Below are 24291 nucleotides of genomic sequence, written 5' to 3'. Positions count from 1 at the left end.
AGAAGCCCCAAAACATGTTGAGCAGAAGAAGCTAGACCTTCTTCTCACTCCCCTGACAAAAACTCCACATGATTCCATTTATATAATGTCCAGGAACCGGTGAACTCAATCCCTGGTAATAGGATTCAGAAAGTGGTTGCCTCTGAGAAACAGGAGGGATTGACCGGAAAGGGGCAGATAGGGACCTTCGGGGAATAAGAGGAATTCCTGTATCTTGGTTTGGGAGAACACCATGCCAGAGCGCACCAGCGGAAAACCCAAGGTCTTCCGTTTTTATTTGTGTGTAAATGCTAACTCATTAAAACTAAAAAAAAAAAAAAAAAGTGGTACCTCTGACAGGTGTTCCCAGGTGCTATGCAGCAGAGATGAGGGATGCCCAGTGCCAGGACGAGTCTGGGAAAGCATCCTGGACGTGTGGAGGGAGAGGAGGGGGTGAATGAGGATTTCCAAGTGAGATTGGAAAGGCAGGAGGAGGGCTACCCCAGCCAAGTGACAAACCCGGCCAAGAGCCCAGGGTGAGAAAGGGCTCTGCCTGGTTACCAGGTGCCATCAGCTGAAAAAGGAAAAATCCCACTTATTCCACTGAATTTACCTTCGTTTAAGGTTGAGTGCCTCTCTGAGGCTAAACTGATTCCACCTCGCCCATGCAAGCTTCACGACAGACTGTGTTCAGGGTTCAGTTTTCTAACAGCTTTTTAAAGATATTTCTAATCGATGTAAGTTTTCTCCAAGTAATACATTGTTCTTGGTACTTAATTTTTAAAAGAAGTAGTCAGCAATGTTGCCTTATTCAAATAGCCTGATGGTTTCTCTGTTTTTCCTTTAAAAATAAAAGCTGCAGATACTCGTTGACACTGGAAGCAGCAACTTCGCCGTGGCCGGGGCCCCGCATCCCTACGTCGACTCATACTTTGACACGGAGAGGTGAGTGAGGGGTTGTGCCTGTCACGGCCGGGCTTGGGGGCACCACGTGAACACTTCAGAACACACTGGGAGAAAGTCACCAAAACGCTGTTTCATTTTGAGGGGGATATATTCATGTATATATCTGTGTATGTATGTATATATTTGTGTGTACGTGCATACAGTGGTCTGTATATATGTATTTGTGTATGTGGAGGTAACTGTGTGTACGTGCACATGGTGGTGTGTATATTTGTGTGTGGTGTGCGGGTGTGGCACACGTATATGCGTACATACATGTATACATCCATTCCGGATGAATCCACAGGAGGATCCTCCTAATAACCTTGGTGTGTTCTCATGAGTGCCGCTTTATAGAAACTCAGACAGCAGTTTTGTAGTCAGACCTGAGTTGCAGGGAGGTGACCCTTTGATGTTTGTTGGGCCCCTCCAGTCCTAACTTGGAGGTGCGCCTGAGCAGGGCAGGGGGCATTGGAGGTGAGTGTGAGACTGTTCCGGGCAGCAGCCTGGCGTTGCTTGGAAAGCCACCTTTGCATCGCCCTGAAGATTGGTGGCATGGGTCAAGGCGTGGTTCAATGAAACAATTTCTGTGCCAGGAGGTGTTTCTGACGAGAGGAATCCATGACTCACTTGGAAAGGATGTATTGTGAGCACAAAGCACTCAGGCCTGAGGCTGCAAGCTAGCAGCTGTGGGCAGGGTTGTGAGGAAGTGTGGAACCCAGATAGAAGTCTCTGGAATAAGGCCAGTCTGCGTGTCCAGGCCCTGGGACTCGTGCGTGTCACTGTTCATCTCTGAAGGGGCCCATGGGGTCAGAGTCACTATCCCCCGAGTGACTATTGCTACCCTGATGCTGTGCACATTTTAATTTCACATCTATTTCTGTGACCCTAGAATTTAAACGAAACAGATAAGGCGAGTAAGCTGACGTGTGGTTTGCTTTTTAGGGTCGTGAGCTGGCATATCACATTTCCCTGCTGCAAATCTTCGTGTCTTTCCTTTTTCACTTTCCCTACCCGCAGTCTTTGGTTCTGGGGAATGAACCCCAACTTCAGTTGGGGGGAAAAAAAGAAAGGAAGGAAACATACGAGGGAAAGTAACAACTGGGAAGGTACAGCAAAGCCCGGGCAGCATCAATAAGGCAGGAGACGTTATACCGAAGTGCTCATCTCGATTCTGCCCGTGCATCTTGGTCTCCATTTTGATGGCACAAAGAGGTATGGTCTCCTGTGTGTCCAGCTGGAGGCAGTGGTAGTTGGTGCTACATGGGCCCCTGGGGCTACAGTGATAGCTGGTTGGCACCTCCTTCAGGGAATCTGTAGCTTAGTTTATGACTCAGCGTGTTGATAACCTGTAATCACTGAAATTCTGGATGAAACTCCTGGCTTGTGATCGCTTTGTGAAGATTAATATGTGCCCTGAAGTTGTTCCTGTGACCTCAGATGCCTGGAAATTGGGGCAGCGGGTGTGCAGCCAGGGGAAGGAGGTTGACTTTTGATCGCTGGCTGCCCTCTGCCCTTTCCCACTCAAATTGTGGTTTGTCTAAATCCTCTGCCCCAGACAGCCCGCTCCCCTCAACCACTTCATCATGGAACAGAAGTCAGTCCAAACCTCTCATTTTTATTCACGTAGCACAGGAGGTCCAGGAGCCAAGAGACTGGCCCAGGTTCAGGCTTCTAGGACAAGAGGTCCCAAACTTGAGCCCTGGCACCCCCTCTATAGAGTGAGTGCTTTGTAATGCCCTGAACTGAAATGCAAAGGTAGTGGAACTTATCTTCATATGTAATTCTAAACGCACTGATGCAATATGCAGGAGTTTGGGGGTGCGGGGTAAAAGGAGGGAATTCACAGGAAGGTGATGAGTACCTCAATGTCTAAACACCCTGGGTAGGATACACATGAAGTTGGAGGGTGCCTGAGGCTGTGAGCATCACCACAGACACACAGCGCCCAGTGCAGACTGACAAATCGGATTAAAATAGACTCAGACACCCAGAGCAGCTTGGTTTGGTGATGTGAATTTCCCAGATTGGTGAAGAATCTTAGTAAAGTTTCCCCCTGAAAATATCACCTTCCTCAATTTACACAGTAGTTGCATTCCTAGAAAACGCAATGTGTGTTAAACTACGTAAAAGATGTTTATCCTGGTGGCAAGGCAATCCCAGCTCTATGTTTTTTCCACTACAAGGCTCTTCCTAGTCTACACATTCACGCAGTTTCCCCACGCCTACTGGGGGCTCTGCCTGCCGTAGAGACAGAACAGACATCCCTGGAGCTCAGTTACATCTTTAACAGTTTTCCTCCCCAGAGCAATTTTGTTTTCCATCACGCATCTGTGGACACATGATACAATACAGCAACAGTACAGCACAGTAAAGCCAAGTTCGGGTCATGTGTGTATCCACTTTATAGATTTAAATGTGTAAATCTAACACCATGGGTGGGTATTTCCTTCCCAGTAAGTGGCACAGCCAGGGGTCAATAAAGGTCAGAGTGTGCTTTCGACCAGGTTACCCTTTTGCTATGCAGATGCAGTTATGGAAATGTACAAGGGTAAATAATAGTCAACGTTACAAATACTGTGTACAGTGTCATTTAATAAGTGTACAGTATTTAATCGATGGTAGACAACTGGCTGTCTTTCTCATTTGCCTTCGACTTTGTTCATTGTTGTGTTGAACCATGGTTCTCTTTCAGCCTTCAGTGGGACACATCCTTCTAAGCTTCCTGCTAGCCAGTTTGGGGTTCAGGTAGCAGATGGCTTTTGTCTTTCCTACTTAAAGGTGGAGCTCCTCTGGCTCTTTCACAAACCTGATTTAATGTGAAGACTCCTGGGAACATGCATAGCTCCCATGATGGCTAGGCCTGCCCTCCTGCTAATCCCACAGAAGAATTCAGGGCTCCCTCCCAGCTTTCTGAGCACTCAAGGTTCTCATCTATTTCTCCCTCCTGAGCAAATAAAGAGAGGCGTAGCAGAACCTGCCAACTTTCAGAAGCCCCAGACTCCCCTGCATTGTCAGCTTCATCCCATTGGCACCTCCATCATTCAGACTTCCACCTGCTTTCCTCATTTGCAAGTATTGTTGAAATTTACTTAATACCTTTAAAACATGACCCATTTTGGACCTCTAGCCCTGGTACTGCCTTTCTTTTAAGGACATCTCTTCTTCAACAGGGCTATCAGGTTTCTTCCTAACTGAATCAAATGTAAAACATCGCATTTCTGAATTTTAGGCAAGTTCTCTTCCTAAACAGCATCCCTACTAACACGTGTGTTTTGTAGGGTAAATACTTGCTTAAATTTATAGTAACCTTTCTTTCTCTCCTTTCCTCTGTTTTTTTCTCCGCGCTTCTCATAGGCTTATGTCAACACAGATTTATTATTATAAAGACATGAACTATAATTTACGTAGTAAATTATGTACGATTAATTTGTCTGATGCTTTCGTCTAACTTTAGAGTTGGCCTAAGGTACACCTTCCACCATTGTATTTGATGGAAGCCGAGGGAATGTTCTACGTCCTTTCTCAATTTTTGACAAAGGTTTCTTTTCTGAGATGTAGCTCCCTGCCTTGTGATGTTTCTGTATTTGCTTTGTCCCTCTGATCTCTCTTAGTTATAATAAGGTTTCTGGTTGGGTTTGTCAGCCTCTGATTCAAGTCCCCCAGTCTCTGGATATTCAGGTTTAATGCTTCCTGAAACATGTCCCAGTAATTGGAGATTTGACTTAGGGTACTTTGACAAGATCTCTTTGATTTATGGAATCAGACGCCAGGTTACCATTAGTCATTTGTGTAGCTTTGTCCCACCAGAAGCCCTCATTTCATGTTGGTGAATGTTCCAATGAATTACTATATAGCAAAAAGACTATCATGTATTTTTTTTAGATGTACTTCTTTTTTAGCGAGTAAAATAGCCTCCAGTCAATTGGCTTCATGAGAGAGTCAAAAGACTCATTCCCCCTGACCTTATACTAATCTTTTCAGGAAATTAAGTCTATTTTCATTAAAAAGCTTCCTCCTCCTATACGCCATCTGGGGTGAAGCCCACAGAGTAACTGTGGCAAGAGAGCAATCTCTTTTCCTCAACTGATGCTTGTAAGTAGTAGAATATGGGATACTAGAAAATTACCAGCTAATTTGCTTAAGGAGGCTGAACTGGAGCCTTGAGACCCAATGCCTCATCTTTGTGCTGATGTGCTGATGTGCAATGTGCTGATGACAGACATTTTTGCCTGATTATTTAGATAATTTCTTGAGCCTGCCCATTGCTTGCCTGTCCAGGAGAGGTCTTGCCATATTGGAGCCCTGAAGCATTTGCCATTGCCCAGGATGTTGATGACGTTCCAGGATGGACGGAAGTCCCTGGGCTGTCAGTGGCCCCGTTTACTCTGATCTGGTCACTTCCAGACTTTAGAAGAGCAAAAAGGGTATCTGGTCACCTGGTCCAGGCCAGCTATCCCCAAAGGTAGACCCCAAACTCTGAAATATGCGGAAGAGCCCCGGGGAAGTCTCTGGGCAGAGTTTTTCAGGAGACTCAGCATTCCCTGGGTGGGGTGGCTTGCGGGAACCAGAGCCGACCCCAGGATTCAACTCTTTTGAATTCTGCCCTTTCACCTTTTCACTGTATGTTCTCTGGGTTTCTTTAAAATAATAAAATGTTCTGTGGTTCTTTTCTGCTCAGTTTCATTGATTTCACTTTTCAGTCCTGCATTCCCTGAACACTCTTATCAGAGGCAGAATGTCCCCTGAATTTGGTTCAAAGTGATTTTATTGCTATGAGTGGACTTTTTCCTGGCTACTCACATCCTTCATGGATGGCTGTTTCTGTGCACCCAGAATTGATACTGCAAAGAAGCAGTCAATCTGGGGTTCGCTCTCCACATAGTTAATTAATATGCAGAACAGTTGAGAGCCAAAGCATTTTAGTGCCCAAGAGGTGGGATGTTAGAACATAAAGATGGAGGAATGCACTTTTTAAAAAAGTCTGCTCCTGGAAACTACACATTAATAACCCTCAGAATTGCTTATGGTTCATCTCTGGGGTTTCTACTCTTTGAGGTTTAGTTCGAGGAGCCCAGTGAATACGAGCTAAGAATTACTTTTTTCTCACATTATCTGGAACTGTGCTTTCTACAAGGGTAGCTACTAGTCACATGTGGCTACTTAAATTTTTTTTTAACATCTTTATTGGAGTATAATTGCTTTACATTGTTGTGTTAGTTTCTGCTGTATAACAAAGTGAATCAGCTATACGTATACGTATATCCCCATATCTCCTCCCTCTTGCGTCTCCCTCCCACCCTCTCTATCCCACCCCCCTAGGTGGTCACAAAGCACCAAGCTGATCTCCCTGTGCCATGCGGCTGCTTCCCACTAGCTATCTATTTTACCTTTGGTAGTGTATATGTCCATGCCACTCTCTCACTTCGTCCCAGCTTACCCTCCCCCCTCCCCGTGTCCTCAAGTCCACTCTCTACATCTCCATCTTTATTCCTGTCCTGCCCCTAGGTTCTTCAGAGCCTTTTTTTTTTTTTTAGATTCCATATATATGTGTTAGCATACAGTATTTGTTTTTCTCTTTCTGACTTACTTCACTCTGTATGACAGACTCTAGGTCCATCCACCTCACTACAAATAACTCACTTTTGTTTCTTTTTATGGCTAATAGTCCATTGTATATCTGTGCCACATCTTCTTTATCCAGTCATCTGTCGATGGACACTTAGGTTGCTTCCATGTCCTGGCTATTGTAAATAGTGCTGCAATGAACATTGTGGTACACGACTCTTTTTGAATTATGGTTTTCTCAGGGCATATGCCCAGTAGTGGGATTGCTGGGTCATATGGTAGTTCTATTTGTAGTTTTTTAAGGAACCTCCATACTGTTCTCCATAGTGGCTGAACCAATTCACATTCCCACCAGCAGTGCAAGAGCGTTCCCTTTTCTCCACACCCTCTCCAGCATTTATTGTTTCTAGATTTTTTGATGATGGCCATTCTGACTGGTGTGAGATGATATCTCATTGTAGTTTTGATTTGCATTTCTCTAATGATTAGTGATGTTGAGCATCCTTTCATGTGTTTGTTGGCGATCTGTATATCTTCTTTGGAGAAATGTCTGTTTAGGTCTTCTGCCCATTTTTGGATTTGGGTTGTTTGTTTTTCTGATATTGAGCTGCATTGAGCTGCTTGTATATTTTGGAAATTAATCCTTTGTCAGTTTCTTTGTTTGCAAATATTTTCTGCCATTCTGAGGGTTGTCTTTTCGTCTTGTTTATGTTTTCCTTTGCTGTGCAAAAGCAGTTAAGTTTCATTAGGTCCCATTTGTTAATTTTTGTTTTTACTTCCATTTCTCTAGGAGGTGAGTTGAAAAGGATCTTGCTGTGATTTATGTCATAGAGTGTTCTGCCTGTATTTTCCTCTAAGAGTTTTATAGTGTCTAGCCTTACATTTAGGTCTTCAATCCATTTTGAGTTTATATTTGTGTATGGTGTTAGGCAGTGTTCTAATTTCATTCTTTTACATGCAGCTGTCCAGTTTTCCCAGCACCACTTATTGAAGAGGCTGTCTTTTCTCCATGGTATGTTCTTGCCTCCTTTGTCAAAAATAGGTGACCATATGTGCATGAGTTTATCTCTGGGCTTTCTATCCTGTTCCATTGACCTATATTTCAGTTTTTGTGCCAGTACCATACTGTCTTGATTACTGTAGCTTTGTAGTATTGTCTGAAGTCAGGGAGCCTGATTCCTCCAGCTCTGGTTTTCTTTCCCAAGATTGCTTTGGCTATTCGGGGTCTTTTGTGTTTCCATACAAAGTGTGAAATTTTTTGTTCTAGTTCTATGAAAAATGACATTGGTAGTTTGATAGGGATTGCATTGAATCTGTAGATTGCTTTGGGCAGTACAGTCATTTTCACAGTGTTGATTCTTCCAATCCAAGAACATGGTATATCTCTCCATCTGTTTGTATCATCTTTAATTTCTTTCATCAGTGTCTTATAATTTTCTGCATACAGGTCTTTTGTCTCCTTAGGTAGGTTTATTCCTAGATATTTTACTCTTTTTGTTGCAGTGGTAAATGGGAGTGTTTCCTTAATTTCTCTTTAGGATTTTTCATCATTAGTGTATAGAAATGCAAGAGATTTCTGTGCATTAATTTTGTATCCTGCTACTTTACCAAATTCATTGATTAGCTCTAGTAGTTTTCTGGTAGCATCTTTAGGATTCTCTATGTATAGTATCATGTCATCTGCAAACAGTGACAATTTTACTTCTTTAAATTTATTTATTTTTATTTATTTTTGGCTGCGTTGGGTCTTCGTTGCTGCGTGCGGGCTTTCTCTAGTTGCAGCGAGCAGGGGCTACTCTTCATTGCAGTGCGTGGGCTTCTCGTTGTGGTGGCTTCTCTTTGTTGCGGAGCACAGGCTCTAGGCACACGGGCTTCAGTAGTTGCAGCACGTGGGCTTCAGTAGTTGTGGCTCACAGGCTCTAGAGTGCAGGCTCAGTCGTTGTGGCACACGGACTTAGTTGCTCCACGGCATGTGGCATCTTCCCAGACCAGGGCTTGAACCCATGTCCCCTGCACTGGCAGGCGGATTCTTAACCACTGTGCCACCAGGGAACACCCTGTTTTACTTCTTATTTTCTGATTTTGATTCCTTTTATTTCCTTTTCTTCTCTGATTGCTGTGACTAAAACTTCCAAAGCTATGTTGAATAATAGTGACGAGAGTGGGCAACCTTGTCTTGTTCCTGATCTTAGAGGAAATGGTTTCAGTTTTTCACCATTGGGAACGATGTTGGCTGTGGTTTTGTCATATATGGCCTTTATTATGTTGAGGTAAGTCCCCTCTGTGCCTACTGTCTGAAGAGATTTTATCATAAATGGGTGTTGAATTTTGTTGAAAGCTTTTCTTTCTTTTTTTTTTTTTTTTTGCGGTACGTGGGCCTCTCACTGTCGTGGCCTCTCCTGTTGTGGAGCACAGGCTCCAGATGCGCAGGCTCAGCGGCCATGGCTCACGGGCCCAGGCGCTCCGCGGCATGTGGGATCTTCCCGGACTGGGGCACGAACCCGTGTCCCCTGCATCAGCAGGCAGACTCTCAACCACTGCACCACCAGGTTTTATGCATCTATTGAGATTATTGTATGGTTTTTATCCTTCAGTTTGTTAATATGGTGTATCACATTGATTGATTTGTATATATTGAAGAATCCTTGCATTCCTGGGATAAACCCCACTTGATCATGGTGTATGATCTGTTTAATGTGCTGTTGGATTCTGTTTGCTAGCATTTTGTTGAGGATTTTTGCATATATGTTCATCAGAGATATTGGCCTGTACTTTTCTTTTTTTGTGACATGTCTGGTTTTGGTATCAAGGTGGACTCGTAGAATGAGTTTGGGAGTGTTCCTCCCTCTGCTATATTTTGGAAGAGTTTGAGAAGGATACGTGTTAGCTCTTCTCTAAATGTTTGATAGATTTTGCCTGTTAAGCCATCTGGTCCTGGGCTTTTGTTTGTTGGAAGATTTTTAATCACAGTCTCAATTTCAGTGCTTGTGATTGGTCTGTTTATATTTTCTATTTCTTCCTGGTTCAGTCTGGGAAGGTTGTGCTTTTCTAACAATTTGTCCATTTCTTCCAGGTTGTCCATTTTATTGGCATAGAGTTGCTTGTGGTGATCTCTCGTGATCCTTTGTATTTCTGTAGTGTCAGTTGTTACTTCTCCTTTTTCATTTCTAATTCTGTTGATTTGAGTCTTCTCCCATTTTTTCTTGATGAGCCTTGCTAATGGTTTATCAGTTTTGTTTATCTTCTCAAAGAACCAGCTTTTGGTTTTACTGATCTTTGCTATTGTTTCCTTCACTTCTTTTTCATTTATTTCTGATCTGATCTTTATGATTTCTTTCCTTCTGCTAACTTTGAGGTTTTTTTGTTCTTCATTCTCTAATTGCTTTAGGTGTAAGGTTTGGTTGTTTATGCGAGGTTTTCCTTGTTTCTTAAGGTAGGATTGTATTGCTATAAACTTCCCTCTTAGATCAGCTTTTGCTGCATCCCATAGCTTTTGGGCTGTCGTGTTTTCATTGTCATTTGTTTCTAGGAATTTTTTGATTTCTTCAGTGATCTCTTAGTTATTTAGTAGTGTACTGTTTAGCCTCCATGTGTTTGTGTTTTTTACAGTTTTTTTCCTGTAATTGGTATCTAGTCTCATAGTGTTGTGGTTGGAAAAGATACTTGATACGATTTCAGTTTTCGTAAATTTACCAAGGCTTGATTTGTGACCCAAGATATGATCTATCCTGGAGAATGTTCCATGAGGACTTGAGAAGAAAGTGTATTCTGTTGTTTTTGGATGGAATGTCCTATAAATCTCAATTAAGTCAATTTTGTCTGATGTGTCATTTAAAACTTGTGTTTCCTTATTTATTTTCATTTTGGGTGATCTGTCCATTGGTGAAAGTGGGGTGTTAAAGTCCCCTACTATGATTGTGTTACTGTTGATTTCCCCTTTTGTGGCTGTTAGTATTTGCCTTATGTATTGAGGTGCTCCTATGTTGGATGCATAGATATTTACAATTGTTATATCTTCTTCTTGGATTGATCCCTTGATCATTATGTAGTGTCTTTCTTCGTCTCTTGTAATACTCTTTATTTTAAAGTCTATTTTGTCTGATAGGAGAATTGCTACTGCAGCTTTCTTTTGATTTCCATGTGCATAGAATATCTTTTTCCATCCCCTCACTTCCAGTCTGTATGTGTCCATAGGTCTGAAGTGGGTCTCTTGTAGACAGCATATATATGGGTCTTGTTTTTGTATCCATTCAGCCAGTTTATGTCTTTTGGTTGGAGCATTTCATCCATTTACATTTAAGGTAGTTATCAATATGTATGTTGCTAGTACCATTTTCTTAATTGTTTTGGGTTTGTTTTTTAGTAGGTCTTTTCCTTCTCTTGTGTTTCCTGCCTAGAGAAATGCCTTTAGCATTTGGTGTAAAGCTACTTGGCGGTGCTGAATTCTCTTAACTTTTGCTTGTCTGTAAAGGTTTTAATTTCCCTGTCGAATCTGAATGAGATCCTTGCTGCGTAGAGTAATCTTGTTTTTTCCCTTTCATCACTTGAAATATGTCCTGACACTCCCTTCTGGCTTGCAGAGTTTCTGCTGAAAGATCAGCTGTTAACCTTATGGGGATTCCAGTGTATGTTATTTGTTACTTTTCCCTTGCTGCTTTTAATATTTTTCCTTTGTATTTAATTTTTGATAGTTTGATTAATATGTGTCTTGGCGTGTTTCTCCTTGGATTTATCCTGTATGGGACTCTCTGCTCTTCCTGGACTTGATTGACTATTTCCTTTCTCATGTTAGGGAAATTTTCAATTATAATCTCTTCAAATATTTTCTCAGACCCTTTCTTTTTCTCTTCTTGTTCGGGGACCCCTATAATTTGAATGTTGGTGTGTTTAATGTTGTCCTTGAGGTCTCTGAGACTGTCCTCAATTCTTTTCATTCTTTTTCTTTATTCTGCTCTGCAGTAGTTATTTTTACTATTTTACCTTCCAGGTCACTTTTCTGTTCTTCTGCCTCATTTATTCTGCTATTGATTCCTTCTAGAGAATTTTTAATTTCATTTATTGTGTTGTTCATCATTGTTTGTTTGCTCTTTAGTTCTTCTAGGTCCTTGTTAAATGTTTCTTGTATTTTCTCCATTCTATTTCCACGATTTTGGATCATCTTTACTATCATTACTCTGAATTCTTTTTCAGGTAGACTGCCTAGTTCCTCTTCATTTGTTTAGTCTGGTGGGTTTTTACCTTGCTCCTTTATCTGCTGTGTGTTTCTCTGTCTTCTCATTTTTCTTAACTTACTGTGTTTGGGGTCTCCTTTGCGCAGGCTGCAGGTTCATAGTTCCTGTTGTTTTTGGTGTCTGTCCCCAGTGGCTAAAGTTGGTTCAGTGGGTTGTGTAGGCTTCCTGGTGAAGGGGACTAGTGCCTGTGTTCTGGTGGATGAGGCTGGATCTTGTCTTTCTGGTGGGTAGGACCGTGTCCGGTGGTGTGTTTTGTGGTGTCTGTGAAATTATTATGATTTTAGGCAGCCTTTCTGCTAATGGGTGGGGTTGTCCTCCGGTCTTGCTAGTTGTTTGGCATGGGGTGTACAGCATTGGAGCTTGCTGGTCGTTGAGTGGAGTTGGGTCTTAGCATTGAGACAGGGATCTCTGGTAGAGCTCTCGCTGATTGATATTACGTGGGGCTGGGAGGTCTCTGGTGGCCCAATGTCCTGAACTCAGCTCTCCTACCTCAGAGGCTCAGGCCTGACACCCGGCTGGAGCACCAAGACTCTGTCAGCCACATGGCTCAGAAGAGAAGGGAGAAAAAAAAAAGAAAGACAAAAAAAAATAATAAAATAAAATAGTTACTAAAATAAAATGTTTTAATAATATATTAAAATAAAAAATAAAAAATTAATTTAAAAAGGAAAAGAAAGAGAGCAACCAAACCAATAAAGGAATCCACCAATGATAACAAGCACTAAAAAATAAACTAAGATAAACATAAAACCAGAAACAAATTAGATGCAGAAAGCAAACCCCAAGTCTACAGTTGCTCCTAAAGTCCACTGCCTCAATTTTGGGCTGATTTGTTTTCTATTCATGTATTCCACAGATGCAGGTACATCAAATTGTGGAGATTTAATCCGCTGCTCCTGAGGCTGCTGGGAGAGATTTCCCTTTCTCTTCTTTGTTCTCACAGCTCCCGGGCTCAGCTTTGGATTTGGCCCCGCCTCTGCATATAGGTCGCCGGAGGGGGTCTGTTTTTCGCTCAGACAGGAGGGGGTTAAAGGAGCCGCTGATTCGGGGTCTCTGGCTCACTCAGGCCGGGGGGAGGGAGGGACACGGATGCGGGGCGGGCCTGTGGCGGCAGAGGCCGGCGTGACGTTGCACCAGCTTGAGGCGCCCCGTGCGTTCTCCCGGGGAAGTTGTCCCTGGATCCCGGGACCCTGGCAGTGGCGGGCTGCACAGGCTCCCCGGAAGGGAGGTGTGGAGAGTGACCTGTGCTCGCACACAGGCTTCTTGGTGGCGGCAGCAGCGGCCTTAGCGTCTCATGCCCATCTCTGGGGTCCGCGCTTTTAGCCGCGGCTCGTGCCCGTCTCTGGAGCTCCTTTAAGCAGTGCTCTTAATCCCTTCTCCTCACGCACCAGGAAACAAAGAGGTAAGAAAAAGTCTCTTGCCTCTTCGGCAGCTCCAGACTTTTCCCTGGACTCCCTCCCGGCCAGCCGTGGCGCACTAAGCCCCTGCAGGCTGTGTTCACACCGCCAACCCCAGTCCTCTCCCTGCGCTCCGACCGAAGCCCGAGCCTCAGCTCCCAGCTCCGCCCACCCCAGCGGGTGAGCAGACAAGCCTCTCGGGCTGGTGAGTGCCGGTCGGCACCGATCCTCTGTGCGGGAATCTCTCCGCTTTGCTCTCCGCACCCCTGTGGCTGCGCTCTCCTCCGTGGCTCCGAAGCTCCCCTCTCCGCCACCTGCAGTCTCCGCCCGCGAAGGGGCTCCTAGTGTGTGGAAAGCTTTCCTCCTTCACGGCTCCCTCCCACTGGTGCAGGTCCCGTCCCTATCCTTCTGTCTCTGTGTTTTCTTTTTTCTTTTGCCCTACCCAGGTACGTGGGGGTTTCTTGCGTTTTGGGAGGTCTGAGGTCTTCTGCCCACGTTCAGTAGGTGTTCTGTAGGAGTTGTTCCACATGTAGATGTAGTTCTGATGTATCTGTGGGGAGGAAGGCGATCTCCACGTCTTACTCTTTCACCATCTTGAAGGTCCTTGTGGCTATTTAAATTTAAATTAATTAATGTTAAATAAAGAGTCGTTCTTTAGTCAAACTGTCCAGACGGTCCCATATCATGGTTTGACTTATGATTTTTCAACTTGACCATGGTGCAAAAGCAATGCACGTTCAGTAGAAACTGTGCTTTGAATTCTGAATTTTGATCTTCTCCCAAGCTAGCAATATGCTGGACAATCCTCTCTTGTGATGCTGGGCAGCGGCAGCCATAGCTCCCTGTCAGCCACACAGTCGTGAGGGTAAACAGCTACACACTGATAACCATGCTGGACCCAGACAACCACTCTGTTTTTCACTTTCAGTATAATATTCAATAACTTACAGGAGATATTCAATATTTTATTATAAAATAGGCTTTGTGTTGGATGGTTTTGCCCAACTGTAGGCTAATATAAGTGTTCTGAGCATGGCTAAGGTAAGCTAGGCTAAGCTAGGGTGTTCAGTAGGTTAGGTATATCAAATGCATTTTCAACTTAATGATAACTTCAACTTACAAGGGTTTATCAGGATGTAACCCCATCGTATGTTGAGGAAGATCTACAGTCACATTTCAGGTGCTCTGTAGCCACCTGTGGCTACTGTATTGGAAGCATAGGTAGAGAATATTTCTGTCATTGCAGACGTTCTATTGGACAGCCCTGGTCCAGAACACAGAAGAGCTCCATCTTTTAGAAACCTAGAAGGTTCCTCCCCTCCCTGGATCATTTTAACCAAATCTTACCCAAGACTTGCCTCTTTTCCTGGAGGTTGTTGGACTTCAGAATGAGACAGTTTTGGATATTCAGAAAGAGTATCTCTATAGGAACATTTCCTAGAAAAAATATCTTAACATTTTCTAATAGCAGTTCATAGATTGAATAAAGGTAGCAAGTGATTAGATAATTATAATAATAGCAGCTATGTTTGTTGTGTACCTGCTGTGTTCCAGGGTTTTGTTCTAAATGGTTTACAGTATTAACTCTCTTAATATTAACCCCATGAGGTATGGTACTGTACTTGTCCCGACTTTTTAGTTGAGGAAACCGAGGTACAGAGAAGTTAATTAACTTGACTTAGGGTCACACATGGCTCCTAAGTGGTTGAAGTACTATTTGACTGCAGGCAATGTAACTCCAGCTGCCTCTCATCTCTCTGTAAATGGCACCGAAACATCTAGAATGTTCGCCCATGAGGGAAATAGCAAGCTGGTCAGTACACTGCAGAGGACGTGCTACTTAGATGGTCAGCCTGGTCCATCTTATCAGTAACATTGGCAGATTCTAATGAGTTTTCTGTAGTCTGGACAGAGTAAAAATAAAAAAAACTTCTCCAGAGGAAGTCATGGTACTATAGAATATTTGGGGAGATAATAATCTTCTAGATCAGGAGTTGGCAAACTAGGGCTGACAGGCCACATCCAACCTGCTGCCTGTTTTTGTAAATAAAGTTTTATTGGAACACAGACACACGTATGTTTATCTGTCGTATGTGGCTGCTTCTTCACTAGCAGAGTGGAGTAGTAACAGAAATCACGTGACCCACAAAACCTGAAAGATTTGTTTTCTGGCCCTTTACAGAAAAAGTTTGCCAACCCTGTGCTAGATCACATTCTCTAAGCCTTTCAAAATAATTAGCCTCTTCCATTAGCAGTAGTGTTTTGCAGTCAAATGCTCTACCACTGATCTATACCCCCAGCAGTAGTGCAGTTTTAAACTTATGGAATGACCCCAAATTGTCAAAAGGGACTGACAATTTAGTATTTTAATTGCTTTTCCTCCTAAACGTGTGCAGTCCCTGCTCTGTGCCAGGCATCGTCACTGAATTGATGCTGGCACTAAAACTTGGCACTAAAACACCAACCCTCAAGTGCCTGCATTTCAATGACCTGACTACACGCTTTATATGTGTAATTTCTGATGGGTCCCTTAGAGCTCCATGTGCCCGGGGTGCATCCACACTTACTTTTCGGTCTGTGCCTGCCCTTGTCAGAAGACGTCTGGACATAAAATGTTCACTTAATGCTGCTCTCTTTTTAAGATCATGGTGGAGTTAGCTAAAGTAGTCAGAAAATGTTAAAATTAAATATTCTTCATATTTCATATCCCATTATGAAGTTAGAATAAATTAAATTTCTCCAAAATGTGTCTGCCAGACATTTTAAAAATAACCTATTTTCCCTGATTATAAAAAGTTATATATGCAGAAAATATGGAAGGATCTAACCACAAGAATGAGAGTTTCCCCTACAAAACCCCACCACCCAGAGGTAGCACTGCTAATATCGGAGTGTATTAAATTTTTTTGAAGAAGATTCTGCCACATATACAAATGTTTCTTTTACCTTATTTTTTTACTGTGTCATTGAAAATGTCTTACTCAACAGCATTTTTCAGAGCTATTTAATATTCCATCATATGGATGTACCATAATTTACTAAACTATTTCCTTTTTACTGCGCATTTAGGTTGTTTCCAACTGTTTGCTGTTATAAGTAAAACATAATGACTGTCTTTGTTCATGAATCTCTGTTTGCGTCATGGGTGTTTTTCTTAGGATCAGATTCTCAGAAGTACAATTACTGAATTAAAGACTGTTACCATTTTTAAAGCTTATATGAGATGTATCGAAAAAAGGTCATGTCATCCCTGACTTAACTTTCTCCCTGACTCCCAAAAAGACCATATAATCCATACAGCAAATTCATATAATCCTATAGCAAACACTTAGTAACATGTATTAATGTTCAGAGATTTAGTATTAAAACAAAATGAAATGAAAACTGCAGACAAACAGGAACCCTTTACAAGGATATGTTTGGTGATCTGACACTGCTCTTAGGAATCTGATCATTTTCCTAGGGGAAGCCTGGTTTGAATGCCCAGATATTTGCTCAGAGATGCCCCTTGGGTTCCTGCCTATAGTCAACAGAGTTTTCAAGCTCAATTAGGTATAAGAATGACCTCACAGGATTGGACACCCCAGGACCTTGACACCTACTGTTCTCTCTCCAGGATGCCCCTCCCCAGAGAGCCCTGTGGCTTGTTGTCTTCAGGCAGGTCTTACCCAAATGTCCTCTTTCAGAGAGGCCTCAGTGACCACCCTCCCCTCACCCTGCTCTCTTCTCTGGGTGACTCATCACTCTATCATCGCCTGGAATTCTAGGGGTTCATTTGTTTACTGCCTGTCTCTGAAATCCCGAGAGCAGGATTTCCATCTACCCCACCCATTGTCTGGCCTTGTTCGTGTTATTCTATTTCAGTAACTCTTACCCTTAGGGGTTGTGGGGTTGTCACAGTGACTTGTGTCACAGTGACTTGTCATCAGCATCCTCCTTCATGTGTTGATATGAGTATAATCAGCTTGGGGCACAGGGACGACCTTGAGAAGGAACTTGTGACACCAGGAGGTCGTGCGGGCCCTGAGGAGGGACAGCCCTGGTACTGGGGGTGTGTGGCTTGATCTTTATTCATCACGTTGGCTGTTTGTGTGAATCTGAACCCCAGGCCACAAGCTGGTGGTCCCTCTTTCTGGGCTGCCAGCCCCTCCCTTTGTCACAGAGTAGCAGTGCAGGGTTCCCGCAGAGCCAGAGGGCCAGGCAGCCTACATCCAGTTGTGGCGTCCCAGGCCAATGCACTTAAGTACAACACCTGGCTTACGGGGCAGGACTTGGGCGGAGGGAAGAGTTAAATTCGGGGCTACACGTTGACCCCAGCGCTCCCTTACGCGTGGTGCAGAAGACGCCATTACCCAAATGTTAGCGATTATTTTTTATGGGAAACGTCATCTTGTCAGCGTGAGGAGTCTTAATTATGAAGAATTGCTTACGCAGACCTTCTGGGCGTAGGGCCGCTGTCTTTGCAGCCATGATCGCCATGTGGTCAGAACAGGGACAGGTGGATGGGATACAGGACACGCTGCCTCTTCTCTTTTTCCAGGTCCAGCACCTACCGCCCCAGGGGCTTTGATGTCACCGTGAAGTACACGCAAGGGAGTTGGACTGGCTTCGTTGGGGAGGACGTTGTCACCATCCCAAAAGGCTTCAACAGTTCTTTTCTGGTCAACATTGCCACCATCTTTGAGTCAGAGAATTTCTTTTTGCCTGGGATTAAATGGAATGGGATACTTGGACTGGCTTATGCTACCCTGGCCAAGGTAAGAATCATGGGTGGATCTAAGGAAATCAAGTGATGGGACAAGATTCTGAAGCCAGACATTGGAGGGGCCAACAGTTGGGTCCAGCTGTCCAAGACAGTCAGTGAGAATCACATGGTTGAAAGATCAGTGTTCGCACAACTAAGGTTATCTCTAAGCATTTTTAAAATCTAAGATGAATGGTGACATTCTTTGAACCTTCCTACAAGGTACACTCATAGCATCACTTTTTTCATTTGCCTTTCGTTTATTTTACTTGTATAGTTGACAGGTGTTAACAGAAGTTGAATCAGTTTGATTATGGTGTTTGTTTAGGGGTTTTTATTTGGGCAGGATTAAGAGTAAGCACATTTATTAAATTCATACATTCACATAAAGACGTGACACTGGAACCTCGGCAGGAAGAGGTGTCCCACCAGGCAGAGAGAGCATCGTGCTGCCTTCCCCTCACTCTGTAGTGGGAGCACAGACAGCCTGCAAGCGCGCCCTGGGGATCGCCAGCCACTGGAATTAGCGATGCAGTGAGGAGAGATGGTGGGACCCTTGCTCTCTTCAGCGTCAGAACCTTCACAAAACAGGGAAAGCCAGGATTGAATGTTCTCCAGTTATCTGTCCTTGATCCCACCCAGAGGAAGTGTGTTCATGAGCAGGATGGGTGAGGTGGGCTGGGAAATGTCCACCAGGAAGGGATGCCAGGGGCAGGCGGATCTGACACCTGTGCGTCCCCGGGGCTCCGGGAGACCAGGGCAGGTTAGCATACACTTGAGGAGAGGTTGCCCCTCCTGGCCTGTAAACGGGCACCCCGGCGCGGCCTCTCCTTGTTCAGAGTTAGGCTTCGAGCCAGAGCTAAGTGTGGAACAAAGAATCATGGGTGCAGAAAGGCCTGTTTTCTCTCCATAAGGACATTTATTCCAGCACAAGTTTACGAGCAAGCGATGCAGGGCAGCGATGTGAGGGGGTGGAGATGGGCCAGCAGGCAGGGGCCATTTCCCAACACTGTGGCTTCTCAAGGACAAAAAATAGCCCGTGAAGCCCTAGGCTGAGACCATTGCAAGGTGTCTGAGACCTCCCCACGAGGCAGACTTTGTAGGCCCCTGTTATCCCCATTTTAGAGATGTGTGGACTGAGGGTCAGAGAGGTTTACCCCTTGCCTAGGGCTGTCAGAGCACAGAGCCCCCTCTACGGAGCCCCGATGACTTCTGGAGCCGTTTTTTTTTTTGCTCAGCACTGTAGGAAATGCTTAATATGAGTTCCCAAACTTGTAGCAACTTACATTCCTAAATACTTTTCACAGACGATGTGACCTCAGGCAAAATGTTTCATCTTCTTGTGACTCTGAAAATAAAAGATGTATGATCGATTTGATGCTGGTTATTTAGAGGATGGTAGCATAAAACTAAATTATCTGGAATTAATAATATGTCAAACTTCCTTGAGAATAGACTGCTTTGGGGTTCTTTTGGGTGTCCAGACTCCCCACATGACTTTTTATCTTTTCATCTATGAAATTCCAAGATTGCCAACAATTGTCTTCACTTCCCTAGGTTTGGGGAGACAGTAACAGGATTTGTAGGAAGTGGAGCATGGCCAGAAACAGGACTGGCAGGGCGGTCTGGGTTGGCGGCCCAAAGGTGTTTCTGAAATAGGTTCCCCGAGCACCCAGTGGGGTCACAGTGTGTGGTGGCCCCCGGCCGATGCCAGGTGCTTCTCATCAAGGATGTGGTCAGAACCACCTGTGGGGTCTCTCACACTACAGTTGCCTGCATCCAGCAGCATCCCTGCTGAATCAGGTTCTCTTGGGCTGGTCCTGGGCAGCTGTGTGCTTTTAAACCTTAAAGGATCCCGAGTCCTACTGAAGAATGACCTGACAGAATAATAATAGATCCTATCCCGTGTACCAGGCACGATTCCAAGCACTCTGTGTGAACTGACCCATTTAAGCCCCAGAAGAGCTCTGGGATGCGACTATGATCCCCATTTTACAGATAAGGAAACAAAGGGACAAGTCACACGGTTAGCAGGTGGGCGGTGGAGCCAGGATTCAATTCCGGGCAGTGTTTTATCTCATTGCCTCTCAAGAAGGTGGACGCTGACTGGGTCATCACCAGACCCAGCCCATTTCAAAAGGGGGCTTTGTCTCATTCCTTGACCCAAACACAAAGTATTTAGACAAGGTTACATGTAGAGATTGTACTGAATTCTGCAAGAGAGTCCACAGCGGCTGGGAAAGAAGCAGATAGGAGGCCAAATACAAATGAACTAAAGAAATGGGAAGGTTTCTGTCTGTCTGGTAACACTCCTCTCACTCCCTCTAGAATTAGAGTTTCAGTTCTTACAGATTATAAATAATCCTTCCTTATATTAACCGTAGATGCTCAGAAGATGTCAAGAGCATCTATGCTGCTACAGTTGTTTTCATCAAGAACTAACCATTCGTAGTAACCAACTCTAATCTCTCTCCCAGTTGTCAAAGCCAAAATCGAAACATAGGTCTATGACCTTCCTTCCTGACCACAAGCACCTGTGACCCACCCCCAGCTAAGACCTGCTCACAGACCATCCCTCCTTTTCAGTCCTGGAGAAATACAGCTGGTCTCTGAAGGTGTGGTTACATGTAACAGAAGCACAGAGGACGTTATTGACATATGGCAATGGGGAATAATGAGCTTTTAAACTGCAGGAGAATAGCATCGTTCCTTTCCCGGTTGCCAGAGTTCAGTAGACAGCCGGCAGAGCTAAGCCGCCTCCCAGGGTCCGGGATCTGGGATGTGACCTGTCCTCATGATGCAGGCACCTGTCATTTGCATGATGGACGACTACAGCTGAAACGGGTGAATAAAAACTTTTTCTGAAGCTGTAAAGGCAGCTCCTGGAGACACTGTTCTCTCCTTACTCTGAACTGTCTAAGATTAGAATCCACCACCTACCTGGGTAACCCACTTCCACATCTTCTCACGCCTGCCTCACAAGGCAGTCAGGATGGTAAATGGGGCAGCCTCTTAACAGCTTCCGGAAATACTATCTTATTTTTCCAACAGAGCCGCCATCCCAAAAGGAAAAATACCAAGTCTTAGGGAGTTCTGTTGGAGGTTTCTGAATCAGTGTACTTAATCATAAGCTCGTTTATTCCTTAGCCTCGAAAATATTAAATATAAAGAAATGCCATGTTGTATACCATGCCTGCTGCCTGCATGGGGTCACTCCTTGTCTACGCTGCGAGTCCTGAAGCAGCTGTGCTCTTTCCCAACCCTTCTGCAGCCATCAAGTTCTCTGGAGACGTTCTTTGATTCCCTCGTGGCACAAGCAAAGATCCCCAATGTTTTCTCCATGCAGATGTGTGGGGCTGGATTGCCAGTCGCTGGATCTGGTACCAACGGAGGTAGTCTTGTGGGTATCTTTTCATTTTAAAGGGGGAACATCAGAGATCAATGGGGCTGCTCTTTCTGCTTTATTAAGACCCTGATAGAAATATTAGACGTGTAGGCATACATAGGTACTGTCAAATATTAATAATCCTTGTTTGAGAGCCCTTAAAAATGGATAGAACTAGCTATTATTTTTATCTTCCCTAATCATCCTGCCACCTCATAAGATGATTCTCATTTGCTTCCCCAAATTCCTTTATTTTTTTTTATTCCCATACCTTTTTTTTTTTTATTCCCATACCTTTTTTTTTTTTTTCTTTTCCAATTGGGGTATAGTTGTCTTGCACTGTTGAGTTAGTCAGATTCCTTTAAAGCTTTTTTAAAAAAAATGTTCCTTTGAAAGGTAACTGTTTTGGTTGGGTGTGGCAGGGGCACATGAGGACCAGTGGGGTGGGGTGGCAGGTGGGCCTTACTCTGGGGAGGGGAATCAAAGGGAGAGGACTGATTTCATAAATTTGGTGGGGAGATGGGGAAAACTGTACATCCTTTCTCTCGCTCTGAACACACGCACACACGCACACACACACACAGACCCACACATATACACATACATATACACACATGCACACACATACACAGCTATACAAACATACACATACATACTTACGTACACACACTTATATACACACACATACACACACATGCACATACACAGCACACACATAAGTGAAGCAGAATCAACACTGTGAACATGCCATAACCCAAGTGTCCCTTTGATGGGCCCTGCACCCAGACGTCTAAAGTAGGAGGTGATGGGGAGAATGTACATGAAGGGGCCCCCTCAGGGTGGGTGATGTTGACCCCTTTGCTTTCCATCTATGAGAAGCAGGCTCATCTACTTTGATTGCTAACAATACACCTGCTCTCAGCACCTTTTTTATCACCTTTTCAGGGGAGCGGGTAGCCTAGATCTGTGGGATGATGCTATACAGATGTGCAAAATGACGTTTTGGTTAGGGAAGCTCTTTTGTTCTGCTTTCCATGCAAATGTGAGGGGCAGGAAGTCATCCTCTGTCTTCTGAGGAACTAAATTTTTGTCAGTCTGTATGGTTTACAATTTTATTGCATTTCTTTGCCAGTGGCCGGGGTCGGGGGCCGGAGGGGTGGGGATCTCAGTATCATGGAGCTGGAACTGTATGTACTAACTTTAGATAAGGGAAACCATCAAAGCATCCTGATTAGACTAGGGTACAAAAGTCTTTGATCTTTGGATACATGGCCCCAGAATGTTCCCTGTTTAATTTTCAGGTGTATGTATTTATTTATAACATCCCAATAACTTGAAAGTACTAATTCTAGTGAAGTTTTGCCTTCTAACAACATGCTTCTCTGTGTAACTTGTTACATGCCTGTATATTTTTTTCTCTTATACCTGTAAATATCTTCCATCCCAGGTCCTGGGTGGAATTGAACCAACCTTGTACAAAGGAGACATCTGGTATACCCCTATTAAGGAGGAGTGGTATTACCAGATAGAAATTCTGAAATTGGAAATCGGAGGTCAGAGCCTTAACCTGGACTGCAGAGAGGTATTTCCGCTCTGTGTCTACCTGTCTGTGTGTGCCTGGGTCACTTAAATATTACAGCTGGGACCTGAATGTGAACTTGGAGGGTACATTACATCGCAAGATAAATCAAAAGTTCATGACGTTAAAAGTTACAGGGCCTTTTTGTAGATGATTTTATACCAATGATCCCCCCCGCAAAAAACATTGCTTCCTTTCAACTGCTTCTCTTAATAGAGAGGAATTAGCCTGAAATGGTGAGTGAAGAGAACTGTCCAGAACCATATCATCTTGGCCTGATGGTCCCTGATCTCGGTTCAGGACAACGAGAAGTAAGCAGGGTTTTATCAGTGTAAAGTGGGACTAAAAGATAAGCAAAATGAAACCAAAAGTAAATCAGCTTTATCCTCCATTCACAGCTAACCCCCCTTCCCCCCCAGTATACAGTTCTCACTTGAAGAAACATGTGCTCTAAAGATGTGCATGGCTTTTGATGGTGCTCAAAGGAGGCACATGTGCAGAGCTGGGAAACCACATCTCTCGTTAACCTCGTTCACACCCTCTCGCTGCAGTTTGGCTTGTTTGTGGCACATAATGACGTGATTATGAGGCTCTGAGGGAGACCTGGTCCTCTACAATATTTTCAGGATGGTTTACAAAAACCACCAGCATTTCAGCAGCATTCCTTGTACTCTTACCTGTCATCACTGCCCTTCAGTTTAACCATCACATTGTACCATAAGTTCTCATATACACAGATGCCTCTGAAAAAACAAGTCAAAGCTTGATAAAGGGGCGGTCCCTTCCGTTGGGGTGGTGTTTCAGTCCTAAGTCCACAAACCTGTTTGCTGTCAAGAGGCATTTACTTGCCATTGAAGAGTCCAATGATAGAACCAGGTGGGAGGGCCTAAAATAAAGCACAGACTCCGCGCGCGTGTGTGTGCGCGTTTGTGTGCGAGTGTGTGTTGGAGAGTGTAAGCATTTATTTGGAGGTTTGCTTCTCATATTCCTGGTTCTTTTCTGCCCCCCACAATCAGCCAAGCTTGCCACATAGAGCCAACAACAAAACCCAGAACGTCCCACCGCCCAGCATTTCAGTGTGCGAGCTTTTCTTACACATACAAGCGCGAACAAACTAGATTATATTTCAATTAACTTTGTTTCTAAACTGAAATTCGTTTTACATTTGAAAAAATATGAGTCAGTTGCTGTATTTCAATTTCTCAAAATTCTTCACTCCTCCCACCTGCTACCTAAACAAATCCTTATTTCCTTTTGACCTGCTTGGTGTATTTGGTCATACGACTCATGGATTTGCCGTAGAAGCAGGAGGATTAAATTGCCCACGACTCATTCCATTCCTGGGCAGCCTTGCTCATACAGTTATGTCCCTAGAGGTTGGGTGACTACTCTGGTCTTGGCCCACTGACCTGCATTCTTCCCACTCGGCCACATAAAGAATGACAGAGGCGGGGTCAGGGCTG

At 44.0% G+C, this 24291-nt stretch overlaps 1 protein-coding gene across 1 annotated transcript in view; it reads left to right on the top strand.

The window, feature by feature from the left end:
- The window catches only part of BACE2 (beta-secretase 2), a 94639-nt gene that overhangs the window by 33298 nt on the left and 37050 nt on the right, over positions 1–24291 (top strand). Inside the window, exons 2-5 of the mRNA XM_022552884.3 lie at positions 836–924; positions 17661–17877; positions 21136–21264; positions 22697–22831. Coding sequence (XP_022408592.1) covers positions 836–924; positions 17661–17877; positions 21136–21264; positions 22697–22831 — 570 coding nt within the window. The remainder of the gene's footprint in view (positions 1–835; positions 925–17660; positions 17878–21135; positions 21265–22696; positions 22832–24291) is intronic.

The sequence above is a fragment of the Delphinapterus leucas genome, chromosome 4 (genome assembly GCF_059928025.1).
Source record: "Delphinapterus leucas isolate spDelLeu-1000000601 "Yukka" chromosome 4, BTC_Dleu_Yukka2, whole genome shotgun sequence".
In the NCBI taxonomy this organism is placed as follows: Eukaryota; Metazoa; Chordata; class Mammalia; order Artiodactyla; family Monodontidae; genus Delphinapterus; species Delphinapterus leucas.
The sequence above is the reverse complement of the archived record's forward strand: the minus strand, read 5'-3'. Positions and strand labels throughout refer to the sequence as shown.